Source organism: Dermacentor albipictus, chromosome 4, assembly GCF_038994185.2.
Source record: "Dermacentor albipictus isolate Rhodes 1998 colony chromosome 4, USDA_Dalb.pri_finalv2, whole genome shotgun sequence".
NCBI lineage: Eukaryota > Metazoa > Arthropoda > Arachnida > Ixodida > Ixodidae > Dermacentor > Dermacentor albipictus.
The window spans coordinates 31,893,112-31,906,870 of NC_091824.1; the positions used below are offsets into that span (position 1 = coordinate 31,893,112).

General features: G+C 45.5%; 1 protein-coding gene and 1 pseudogene across 1 annotated transcript in view; both read left to right on the forward strand.

Moving 5' to 3' along the window:
* The first annotated feature begins 7,695 nt into the window (after positions 1 to 7,695).
* LOC135900219 (U2 spliceosomal RNA) lies at positions 7,696 to 7,876 on the forward strand (annotated as a pseudogene).
* Positions 7,877 to 8,427: 551 nt separating this feature from the next.
* Positions 8,428 to 13,759, forward strand: part of LOC135900184 (A disintegrin and metalloproteinase with thrombospondin motifs like) — a 47,288-nt gene continuing 41,956 nt past the window's right edge. The window contains exons 1-2 of the mRNA XM_065429627.2: positions 8,428 to 8,478; positions 8,878 to 8,927. Of these exons, the coding sequence (XP_065285699.2) occupies positions 8,885 to 8,927 (43 nt within the window). The 5' untranslated portion in view covers positions 8,428 to 8,478; positions 8,878 to 8,884. The remainder of the gene's footprint in view (positions 8,479 to 8,877; positions 8,928 to 13,759) is intronic.

Below are 13,759 nucleotides of genomic sequence, written 5' to 3' on the forward strand. Positions count from 1 at the left end.
GTAAGATAACGCGTTCTGATAATTATTTGCAACTTCCTCGCGGCTTTTGTCTTATCAATTATTTCGTTATTGTTTCTGAGGAGGGCCGTAAACGAAAACACATTATTTAAGCACTACGAAAACTTCTACCGCATGCCCTCAACTTCACGTTTCGCGAGTCACCGTAGCTATAACGTTGGGCTGCTCAGCACGAGGTCGCGGGATCAAATCCCGGCCACGATGGCCCCCTTTCGATGGGGGGGGGGGGCGAAATGCGAAAACAGCAATGTACTTAGACATAGGTGCGCATTAAAGAGCTCCAGGTGATCCAAAGTATTGCCGAGTTCTCCCCTACGGCGTGTTTCATAATCAGATCGTGGTTTTTACACGTCAAGCCTCATAATGTTTTCCTTAGCGTTTCCTGTGCTAAGCACGAAATTCATGTTTTTGCAAATTTTAGGTGAAGATGCAAGGCACTTGCTTTCTTCCTGGTATTTCGACCACATGTAGTCTCAACCGCTCGCGCTTCTACTTTTGCCGTCTAAAGCCAGTCACCACGAACATTATCTACATCGTTAACCGCTATGAAGACGCAGCATTATCACCCCTCTACGCACAAAAAATACATCCTGTAGATGCCGAGACAGAACAGCATAGACGCTTTGCGCCACCGCTAATGGCTCCACTGACAGCGACCTAGCGCTGTATTTCAGCATGGTGAACTGGAAGGGTCACGTAGCTGTCCCACGTGGTCATCAAGGATGCTGACGTACGCAGCTACCACTTGTCATTCATGCATTTGAAAAAATTATTTCCGTGGAGACAATGTGCACAAAGGAAGTGAACTAGAGAGTTGACATGTTTACTAGGCATCCATAATTTGACATGGCGTAGATTGAATATTGACTAGCGCTGCTTTATCTGAGAAAGCGTGGCAGAGCACCGCTAAGAATGGCGTCGTTTCTATGCATCGTTATGGCCCAGCGGAGTTTTGCTTGCTTTATTTAGTCATACAGAAATGATAGTGCGGTGCCGGCGGAACGAATCCACGTACCCTAAATTGGGACAGCAGCTGTGCATTAGCCTTCTACGTTGACTTTACCGTACTGCCAAACCAGTAGGAAAGCGCCACTTACCGAGTCGTTCGTAACTAAGCTTGGAAGTTTTTACGTACGAATGCATGTACTCAAGAGCCCCTTTGATAACACTACACTTCAGGTACCTTACCTTTCAACGTTTCTCATGGGCATCGGCGATGACGCCCAGATTCATTGGTGTGACACTCGACGTGATAGATAAATAAAAAAAAAAGATACGGAAAAGCAATTGATTGCCTGATCGACTGACGCTCAAGAAAGGCGGTAACCACGCTCAACCTAGTGTTTCAGCTCACAGTACACACTAAGCACAGCATGCCCACAATATAACACAAGACGCAGGAAACTGCTGTCCTTAAAGTCCTTTCAGTGCGATTTTTTTTCGACACTTCGCGAATTCTTTCTTTGTGCTGTTTATATAATGAATTACCTCGGGGGTCTGATGCCAATGCCACAGTATTCAGTATATTGAGGCACACCGTAGTGGAGCTACAGAATAAGTTGGTCATCCTCCGGCACTTTAGGGTGTTTACACATTATGTAAATGATCATTTTTCCGTTTGCCCCCCTAGAAATGAACCTACCATGGCTGGCTGGAAAGCCCCAACCTTTAGCTCAGCAGTGCAATGGCACAGCTCTCAATCTTGTGCGGCGGGCAATTTTCTTTATTATGGCGTTTAATGTCCCGAAACTGTAAAGGCACGCCAGATGAAGGGCTTCGACATTTAGAGGAGCAGGAACGAAGTTATTACCGGCCTGTCGATGTGCGTAAAGATAAATACGCGCCAAAACAGCCGGTTTACGAACGTTCTTGCATTCCGCCACAATTGGAATGCTGCCGCCATGGCTGGCAGGTGCAACCGCGACGTAATGCTCAACAGCGCAATGGCAGACTGACAGCCTCAAGGCGGGGAGTGTAGCGGCGAGTGTAGCGCTGTGGGGGTATCGCACGCGTTATTCACAACGTTATTGTAGTTATTTTAAACCCGGCGCGCTTGCTTAGCCGCTATAGTGTTGGGCTACTAAGCACGAGGTCGCGGGATCGAATCCCGGCCACGGCGGTCGCATTTCGATGGGGGCGAAAACCCCCGTGTACTTAGGCTTAGGTGCATGGTAATGAACCCCAGGGGGTGTAAATTTCAGGAGTGTGCCGCTACGGCGTGCCTCACAATCAGATATTGGTTTTGGCACCTAAAACCCCATAATTTTTTATAAATATTCTCACGATTGAGTCATTTCCTGAATAGCAGCCTCAGATTTCTATCTAAGACCAAGCTTCCATTTTTCTATCACGCCTGTAATGATGTCTTAAAAGCAAGGTAGCAGCAGGCTCTGGTCATCTTATCTCGAAACAACAGTGTCGCTATCAAATGTTATGCGACCTCGTGCATGAAAAAGCATTATGCACTCTTAAACAATACATCCTTTGGGGTGTATATTTGCCACACAACAATAATCGTTATCTGTCTTGCTTGTGTTTCCTTTCTTGAAAACGCTGCGCTCGCTACTTTCCTGTCGAGAATGCTCTGTCATGCTGATAACTCGCACGCCGTTTGTGACTTGGAAGTACCGGGCTCGCAGCGGTAAAGAAATGAAATGCGGACGAGACAGATGGCTATTATTGTTGTGTGGCAAGGTATGACCCAAATGGTGTTTTTTGTTTAAGAGTGTGACATCAACGATCTTTAAACTCGTGTACTTGGTGAACGTGACCAGGCAAATTGCTTATTTATGTCAGTGCAATCGAATCCGTCGCGCGAATAGGTTCCTTCATAAAAGAAGCAACACCGACATATTACACTGGAAGACAACAAGAACCACCGAGTGCGTCAGGAAATGGTGCAATGCAACGTTACGGTAGCTTTCGTGAGTTTCACAAATATTTCTGTGCGCTACAAGCACTCGCGTATGTGATTATGTCGCGAAATAAAGTAAGGCTGTCACCAACATTTTTAGATTCAACTGGCACACTCAAGCATACAGCGCGGAAACGAAAACACGTGATAAAAGCACGGCACAGGCTCTTTTTAGCGAGACATATACAGGAACACCTATATTAACCTACAAGGAGCTTCCCCGTCATGTGCCGTCTCTGATTCGTCACACTACGTACAGGTGACGTTGTGGTCCCGAACCTTATCACCCCGAGTAATGAGCTAAGCCACAACTGATGAAGTGAAGCGCTAAGTTGTCGAAGGAAAGTAAATAAAGAACGGGGCTGAGGGCATGCTGCAGCACTACAAGGTTGGAGCGTCGACATGAACGCAAGATGTAGGGCTTCATCCTGACTACATGGACAACGTAAGGTGGTAGTTCACAATACCTTGGCGTGTACTCTATGTTCACAAAAATCGAGCGATCATCAGCTGAACAGCTGAGAGAAGAGCTGAGTACATCCATGCCGACCTATTCAGTTGGCACAGAAGAGAGACGTAGAAGCTGGACCAATTAGTCGCATTGATGGAACCTTCTCAGGTGGGAAGTGGCGGCAATACCAAATAAAAATCCCATATGTTTTCCCACATAGCACAGGACAAGGCATTTAAAAAAAAGCATAGACCTCGGACCCCATTCATCTATTACCTTATACTGTATTTTCCCGACTATAAGCCTTACCCACCAATTTTTGTCAGTTTAGAAGAAAAAGGTCGAACATAAGTGGTACCATAGTATAAGACTTACTTTATTTTTAACTCGGCTGGCATAATGGAACACGATTACGCACGGTTGTACATTCTTAGCAAAATGCCGTACTTGACCCCATTTGAGGGCACGAAATTTTCGTAGAAAAAACGAAGCGTCTTAAGATACGCCGGACTCAAGCGCGAATAAGCTTGTTTGTCGTTCTAAAGATACGGCGGATCCATAAAAAAAAAAGCTCTTCCACAACCGCATTCCCGAAGTTTCGCGAAATGTTTAAAAAGCACCACGCAACAAGGACCGATAACGACGGTCTGGTGCATCTTGCAGAAAATGCCAGAATAAAAATTTTGAAGAAAATTAGAAAAGAATGGGTCGTATAGCCCGGAAAGTAAAGTACGCGTGAACTTAGGGGAATCGCATCGAGAAATTTGCTGATTGTCATGTATTAAATGGTCCATGCTCCTGCGATCATATTTCATTGAATATCTTCTAACCAGAATATACCTTTTTTTTCAGAACCAGCTAATGTAACAGAGCCTGCAGGACGGTCTTCTGCTTATGCAGGTGAGCTATTATTACGCATCTCCTTGAGCAAGAGTGATCCTTAGCATGACGCAGACAATGTGCATTATTCTAGTAGGTTCGCGGGTAAGTACATACAGGCGTGGAAGTATGCATTGGGCCTCTAACTTTGCCTCAGACTTAGATTGCATTATGGCGCCCGTAGGCAGCTTACAGAATCGCCGCTCTTAAGCCCAGATTTCAGGTGTATGCATTATGGAGGTCTGGTCAGGAGCGTAGTATTTGCCTGAAAAAAATATTAGGAACACAAATGGAGTTTGGGTTGAGATATGTGTTCATTTGTTGAAAACGGTGGTGGGAATAGACAAACTTTTCAGCGGCTAGCTTATTATTCTTCTTTTTAGCTGAAAAATATTAACTTCAAGAATGATATAAATGTATCATGTTGACAATTACATATACCTATCAATGTTGACGCTAGATAAGCTACCAAAGAAACAACCTATACAAACAGCGCAAGTTCATGCAAGTAGGCACAGTGTACTGACGATGTATTCACAGAATCTAATAGATAATTTTGATATCTTCCCTTTTAAGGTAGAAACTCAAATCTTTGAATAATGAAAAGGCGTTTCAGAGTATCACGTGATAGCCTCGATTTCACGTACTATTAGACACGTGTGTGTGTGCGGTTGAGAATGACGCACAGTGCCTCTTCATTAGCCGACATTGGATCAGTCAGGCTGAGCTACAACATTAAAAGTTGCCGATAAAAATACTGGTGATACCAGTCACCACAGACAACAGCCGCGAGTCGAAAAAACACGTCCAAAAGTCGTCTTTGTGTATTTGGGAGTTCAGAGCGCAGTTTATCATATTCGAGATAAGGAGACAACTGTTAAATGCAATACCCTCAGGTGTGAAACTGTTAACAAGTTCACCGTAGAAACAGGTAAGATATTATCGCAGTAATAAGAACCTGCAAAAGGCAGTGCCTCTTCCACGGGAGCTTAAAACGAGCATGCGTAGCAGACAAAAATAAAACGCACCAAAGATTGCCAGAGCGTTCGCGCGACGCAGGAGGTGTGGATGTAACAATATTGCGCCACGTGAAGTGGCAAGTTGGCCTCCCTTTTTGCACTAGCAATATTAACAGGTGTCGGTGTTGTGGTTATCCATCTTATAATTAAAAATGAAGCAGTGTTTACGCTAAGTTGCTACTTTAACCTTTTATAGTGTTGAAGTTAATCTGGCCGCATTTAGTACGTACGAAGGTTTAAAAATATGCCCACACCTAAGCGAGAAAGCATTTGTTTAGCCTTTGGCGAAGGCGCGCTAAAACAATGGAACTATATGCGCTAAGCAACCACAAATACAACTAAATCAATACGTTGTCCATGACTGCTGCCTGTATAGAGATCATTAATATTGCTACACACCAAGAAATCACATAGTAAAAACATTACAGTGATACCTAAAAGTTATTAGTGGACATGCAGCAGTTTAGAAAATTTATAGTTTACATTGGTCATTACATTAGTAGTTTACAAATGTAGGTGGAGAAGCCTTCACATAAAACTTTCATATTAAAAATGTATATAGTTGTTTATGACCGAGTGCATGCCCTAAATATTTTATAATAACATTTATGCAAGGGTTACGCTCATGCAGAGGCTCGAAGCAGTGGAAAAACCTACTACCCCGAAATACATATCGTGCAAGACTCAGTACATGCTCAAGTATTCGGGTTTAAAAAGAGTGATGTCATCATGTACTTTGGTGTCTTCTTTAACGCCGTAAGTATTTCATTTTTACTGCGGTAAAGCCTGAGGAATTCAACGCTCAACATTGCCTGCCTCTTCCCCAGACTTTGCCAGTGCTGACTGCTGATTCGTGTGGCATGCCGCTCCTCTATGTCGGTCAGAGTGGCGCATGAGGCAAAGGGACCCTGTACCATTGTATGTATCGAAGCGGGGAAGGTGAAGTGAAAATAGGCAATGTCAGAAATACTTTGCCGCAAAAAAGTACTTCAATGCGTTCAGCAGAAGCGGAGTTATTGGTAATCAGACAGGACGTCCGCTGTGCTCCCGTTCCTTCTTCAATGCCTTGCACTGCGAAGGCTACCGCGCTGTGAGGCTTGCCCACAACTCTCCGCCTTCCAAATGTCACCGTGGCATGCAGTTAAGATTTATTTTGGTTTTTAACGTAGGTGCCATGATTTCCCCCTTTGTTGCCTACGACGCGCTTAAAATGCGCCAAACGCGGTTGTCCTCAGCGAGGCACAGTGCGCTTAGCCAGTGGACTCGTGGCGGCACCCCGCGGCGCCCATGGCCATGGTCCAGTAGGCCATGTAGCCTACCGGAGCTTGATCTTGGCTATCGGCCAACATCAAGCCGTCTAAGGAACTAACGAAATAGTGCATATGATGAGTGCGTCTTGAAGAGAGTGAGGACAGGGCTTCCTATTGAAAAGAGAGCGTTTGAGAGAAAGGTGTCTTTACGACCCGTTTGCGAGCTCCGCGATCCGCGTACGACAGCAAAACTAGGCGGAGATTTCCGCAGCAGCGTATGGTACCCGCGGGCTATGTTATTTCACCAAGCCTAAGGTGTCGTTCAGGCCCCTTTAACGATATACCCATGGAATACAAGTATGCCCTCTTCAGCTCACTGTACTCTCAATCAGCCAAGCGCTGCATAAAGTCAGCTTTCCCCCTTTTTTTAAGCCACACTAACATTCCTTCCCGCAACAACAACCGACATAACCGTGATAATGAAGCATTCCGCAACTATCAGTTTCAACACGACCGTATGCGTGAACTGGATTGTGTAAGCAAGAACGAAAAATACAGTATCATCCCACTCTGTGAAGGTAAATGGTCAGTGAAGCTGTATGTGTGGGCCCCTAATAGCGAGTTATTTATTAACTTGTGTCCAACGCCGTATGCACCTAAAGAGAAGGCGAAGCGCGATTAGGTGATCCTCCATGATATTGTACCTCGGAAGATAATGAGGTACCTATGGGAATACATACCCATGCATTGTTGCAACAAGCGGCACGGCATCTTTTTCTAAAAAATCCCGGCACATTGAATAGACACGCACCTCACCGCACTCCGAGGGCACACACTGCTTCACGATAGCCAAGGCGATCGTGCATTGGTCGACGTCCCGCAGTGCGGCAATGGTTGTGACGCGACTAGAAAACCACAAGCAGTCACACACAACACAAGCCCTACAAAATTGGTTCCCCACACACTCCCTCCGAAACCAAGCCGTTGCTCCGGTGAAACGTTCGAAGTGTGCGGGATCGCGGCCGCATGGACGGTGAGCATTTTTTCCCGCTTGGTAGTGCTGGTTGGCAGACGCTTACGAGATCGCCATCACGGGAGAACGAAAATGGAGATATACGCAATCGCTTTAAACAGAGACAAAGCGAGGGCGGTGTCAACGTAGACATGGCCGACGCGGTTAATAGTCTAGTATCTGTTCATATCAGCTCAATATCTGATACGGGTTGCAATAGGACCAAAGATATTAAACTTATTTATTGCAAGTTGGCAGAGTACTTAAATCCTGCTTAACCTCTGCCTCTGGTTGGCCCGGTATTGCAGTACCTTTGGGATTGGCCCACGTATGAGGAGAAATTCTACATCTACACCACTCGATAGTCGCAAGACCACACACATGCCGAGCTTGTGTGGGGAATAAATATTTTGAAAGCCCTAACTAATTTTGCCCTTGTGCTCAACAATGCTCAGAACAAATGGTACATAGCGATGCCCTTTAAGGTGTGGCTTCTCTTGCAGTTTCAAGCACTACAACGTTTAGCTGCTCTAAATTGAAAAAAGAGAGCTCACATTTCATGAATATGACGAGCTACGTATTGTGTTGAACCAATGCTCACATATGAGTAACCGTCTTTCGTCTGAACAGGTAAATTTGAGGTACGCTACGAACCGCAGACCAAGGATCCAACTCCGAATTTCAGGAATTACTATGTCAAAAAAAGTGAGTATGAAAGAAAATAGACATGCCCTTATATTTCGCGAGTTTAAAATGGTGCAACCACGAAACATTCGTGTCATTTCTTTTTTACCGCTTTAGGCTGAAAAGTACCTTGTTCATCCCAGACAGGACCAGTATCAAATTTTAGACGAAGAGACGCTGGCAGAGTTTAAGCGATATTATGAAAATAAAACTGAGTATACTTACTCTGACTTGGTATATCTAATCACCGGGTAAGTTACCAGAGTTGCGATGACATCATTCTCAGCCTTAACGAAGCGCCGAAATGCATCTTCTAGCGAAGAAAGGGTTTAGGAATGATCTCAGGGGCTCTTCTCCCCAGCAGTGCTTATCCGTGCGCTGCTTATTCAATACGCCTGCACGAGTACTCAAATTATATTAGAAGAGAAGATTGAACCTTGAATAAAAAAGAATTGAATCTGCGCTGAAACATGAATGAACACACGGAGGGCAATTACAAAGGGTAATTTAATCAAGCCGGTATGCGCAACCTTTAGAGGCAGCTTAGTATCGATGAAGGCTGCTTTGTTGTCTTTACAGCGCAGATCAATATAAAAACGATTGCTGCAGGTTTCAGAAAGAGTAAAACAAAAGATTGTGTTGCTTTCCAGGCGTGACATGGTCTTCTATGAGAACGGAGTTCTCCAGACCTGGGTCGGAGGTATGTCTTTCGCTTTTCAGTGTGACTTACAACATTCATTTCGGTGGTGTGGACTGACGTATAAAAAGGAGAATAGCTCATGATCCAGTTTCCTTTCAGTTTTTTTAACTCCTAGCGCGTTCGCTTTTGTGCATTCCACGTAATCGCGGACACAATTTTCACGTCCAGTTTATTCGATGTGTCGTTTTCTGCTCCGATTGACGCTTAGAATCATTATTACTATTCTTGGCATCTGCACGCCTGGAAGGGCGTCAGTGATGGATCAGATAATAGGGTGCAGAAACAACATATATCTGACTAAATAGAACAAAACTACGCACTGTTGCGCTGTTTCAGGACATCAAACACCGCTATACCACTGTGAGGCTGCTTTGTAAGACATTCCTTGGCGATAACCGCTGTGTATGTTGCCTTCTTTGAGTATATGCGAATATACTTTTAAAACACTAGCTAAAGAACAAACTTAGGAGACTTCGATGGCGCTTATTTAAGTAACCTATAACCTATTTCATACGCAACTTCGATTTCATAGTCATAGCGACTTAGCGACATAGCGTCATAGCGACTTCTAATTCTCGCCTATATGAATTTTTCAGCACTTGCTATTTTATTGTAAATTCCTGCGACTATGAATTTCTCTAACTAAATAAATTATGTAGCATTCATTTCGCAGGGTCGCTAATGTAAAGCAACGGAGCTGTCACAAATTTCCACCAACAAGCATTGTGACACGCTTACGCAATCTGCCCTCTGCACACAATCTCTTGCGCGTAAGCCGTAACCGCTTCTAGCCTTCTGATTACCGTGCTTTACTAATTGTATACTTGGTAGACCAATTTTCGTTCCTAATAACTACTCGCAGATGGATTCCAAAATAATATGTAATGTTCCAGCCTAAAAAAGATCTTTGTAAATATTAGTGATGCATTTACATCTATTTTACTCGTGTATAAGACATTGCTTGCAGGCATAACTTGCACATATTACTTGGAATCAGCTAGGGCAAGATATGAGCAGTTGAAGATCGCAGACAGCGGCATTCGTCCTGCAGTGGACCTGAAAAAGTGATAGTGATGGATGTGGTGATGATGATGACGATGGTGATGATGAGAGGGTTCTTGTGAGTGACACTGGTTTGTTACTTTTCGGCGTTCATTGCTGTAGGTTTGCTAGGTTTTCTGCGCGCATTGTTGTAAAAATATTTAAGGAAATTTCATAAGTCGCATGTTAACATGGGTCAATGCGAAACATAGAGCCAGTGATGCACAGTGACTTCTAGCGAGTTCATGAACCGTGATGGCTGCTCGCCAAGTTTGGGGACAAATACTGTTTAAAATTTTGGTGTTGTTACCACCCTGAATGTGCACTTGCACGTAGGCTCCATAGTTGAGTGCTTCTGCCTACATAGGCGACGGCTATCCCAATCGTGAGCCATCAAAACACCGTTGAAATCTCCTATAACCACCACAAGATTATTTAATAAAGGTGCTGCCTAATGTTCTGAAAATCTAGCTCTCTCTTCTACACCACATAACGCGTACGTGCCTATAAGGCGAAATTCATGTCATCAGAAAGTAAAATTACAGCAAACAAATCTGTCTAACGGGCACAATATTGTTATGACCTGCTCGATGAAGAGTGTGTTGGCCTGTGAATTTAGTGGGACTAGCCCATAAGTGGGCACAGGCTGATCTGAGGACGACGACGTGCCTTGCTGAATGTTGGCTGGCTTCATGTTGGCCAGTATAGCCTGTGAACACGCGTTGTAAATATTTTTCCCACTTTGCTTCCACGTAACATATATTTGCCGGATGCGCTGGGCTCTTCTGACGACAGAGCTTCGCAGCGGGTGCCTCCTGGACTCTGCCGCCATGCCACCAGGTGATGACACGTCGCCGCCGGCTACGCCTGTGACTACTACCACGTTTATTGCACTCTCAAGGCCTCGCGATACCGCGACATTTTCAAGACAAACGGTGTAGACGTGGATCAGTCGTTCACCATGTACGAGCGTGTCAGCGAGCCGTATGGCTGGGATCCAGCATTAATGGTGACCAACGTCACAGTTTACCTCGGCGGAACCCGTCGCGTCTGGCTTTCAGATCTCAGAAGCTGGGACACGTTCAAACAGCCGCTCCAGGCCCTTTTCAGCAACCCATTTGGTCGACAGCTTGCTGTCAAAGAAATGGCGGTACGTACGCAGACGTCAACTGAGCCGAAGTTGTCGTACATACAACACGTGGTGGCCTGTTGTCTACAAGCTGACAAGAACATGTTCGAGACGCACAAGATGACCCACAATTTGAAGGGTATCGCTGACAACGCCTTCAATGTGCTCGCCTTAACCCTCGTGACCACCATTGACCGCCTGTTCAAAGAGTGCCGTTGTCTAGAGCAAGCAAAAAACCGGCGCATCTTGCCACAGTTCGAGCGTTTACCAAATACTGCTTTATCTTCGTCCTGCGAGGCAACTTCTTGTGAAGCACCGCATCGGACGCTGTGAACCGCAGTGTCCGCCGAAAACTTGGGGCCGCATATCCAGCTTCTTATAAACCACGGTATCCGTGACCTTGACACCGGTTGTTTAAATAATCCAGGCTATTGTTCGATAGCAAATTGCGAACCTTAGCCTCTTCCTTATTATCTGTGCCATAAACACTCCTGACACCACCCTAGTCTCCGCGGACCCTCGTCATCACGAACCATACACGCATCATCGATCTAGAAACCCGTTCGAATGGAGAACAGCCGATCATGAACCTATCTATTTCCGCAGTCGAGCCGGATACATTGTTTGTTAATGCCGCAGCCAGTGGCCCTCCCACTCCTCTGGCCCAGACCTACAGAAAGCTGAGCTAGTTGGTAAGGATTCGTTATGCAAAATCAAAGATACGCGTTCAAAGATACGTGTCTTATGGTAGAGGCTTGGCATATCTTTAATGGTGGAAGTGCGTGCGTGAGTCAGCCTTCGATTACCTTACATAAGGACGAGATGAAGTGCCTTAGCAGTTATCTCTCACGTAGACCAGCACGTGTACCCGATTGACGCGTGGTGTTACCATTCTTGAGCATGCGCAGATGAGTTTCATGTCTGCTTTCATTTTTTCGCCTCAGTGCTGCATTCAGTTGATAGTCGGCGTTCGTGTTGTCCACTTTTCTGCTCTTGTGTCCTGTCTCCTCGTCTCACTTCTATTTTGCATAATGAATACTCTAGCCCATTTCCCACTTACTCTGTTGCCTTCCATACTGCAAGCCGTTGTCTGCAAACCGAATCGTTGGGACCCAGTATTCCTGAGGAAGGACCAGTTACACGCCGTCGCTAACCGTCCATCCCGTTCACCGACTCGCCGGCGCTCTTCTTCTCCGTCCTTTAACCGTCATTTTTTGCAAGAAAACTACATTGTGCAGCTTCTAGAATCAGCACTCTCCACCTTGGCCCATAATGCTCAGCTGCCCTGACATGCCCACCAGGACATTCTTCAAATCTACGTCGATGACATCCTTGTCAAAGCTTTGGTTGACACTGGGGCGCTCGTTTCTGTCATGAGTGTCAGTTTTCGTCGTCGTATGAACGAGATCCTTCGGCCTGCCACGACCCGAGGCGTACGTGTCGCTGATGTTGCGAAGGTGACTAATGTTAGAATGTGAACAGCTCGAGTTACCCTTGCCGGTCATGAGGTGGTTGTTATTTTTACGCTCCTTGTCCATTGCCCTCACAACCTCACCTTTGCACTTTATTTTCTTTCTGCCAATTCCAATCTGATTAATTGCCCCCCCCCCCCATCGGCGAACTACCTCGCCTCTATGAGCCCAGTGGTCAGCCTCCTCCGTCTAGCTTACATTGCAGTAACTTTGTTCACCTACCATCTACTATTATGACGTGAGTCAAATTGTCCTGTTCGCCAGCTGTTCCAGCTGTTCCATGGCGACTGTGACGCCTCTTACTTAGGTCCTGCTCATGGTCATGCATGACTGAACAAGTCATACGTGTCATGCATTTGTTCTGGTAGTCTTTCCTTATTTTCCATACTTTCCGTATTTCAATCCCAACTCGCTTTAAGTGCTGTTTAAGCTTAAATAAAATGTCGAGTGTACCTAGCGGCTTTCATGGTCACCTGCTTGAGTGCCTACGTCTCGTCTCGAGCTACCATGTTAGAACTGTTTGGAAATAGTGCTACACATTGCTACGTACCCCGTTGTTGCGCTCCGTTAGCTTTGCACTGATTTCTAGCATAAATTAGAGCTTTGTACTTCCGGTTCACCTAAGTCACCCCCAATGGCCCGGCCCTCAATGTAGCGCACGACTTGTTCTCGTAATCATTTATTGCACGGCTGTCTCCTGCGGGAAGTGTATTAACCATGTATGACTAATGACACCCTCTAGGTTACAGGCGCGTTTGACGTAGCGAATTAAACGAATAACATTCCCGATTCGATACAGACTGAGAGTGGGGAGTCTAGACGGACCAGTAAGCACATGAATGTGTCTCCGTGAGTACGCGGCTCCTGGTTTTTAGACATGTAGAATCCTCTGGGCTGCTATTCTGTGCAATAAGGTGGCCTCGCCGCCTACAGGGTTATCTCACTAAACTATTACGGTTGCTCGGTTGCTATAGTCAGAAGTTCAAACCCTCGGGTCTTTTAAAGTATCCGCTATGAAATGTTTCATTGGTAGCTATGTGACTGAGGCGGTGGCATGTGACAGAGGTAGAACACTGGGCCTCTAATCAGAAGGTCGCAAGCTCGAATCCTCCTCCAGTACACCAAACATCCAGGCCTGTAGGGGCGCCTGACATTGGCAAAAAATGCTGAGAGCCAGTTGGGCTATGCTA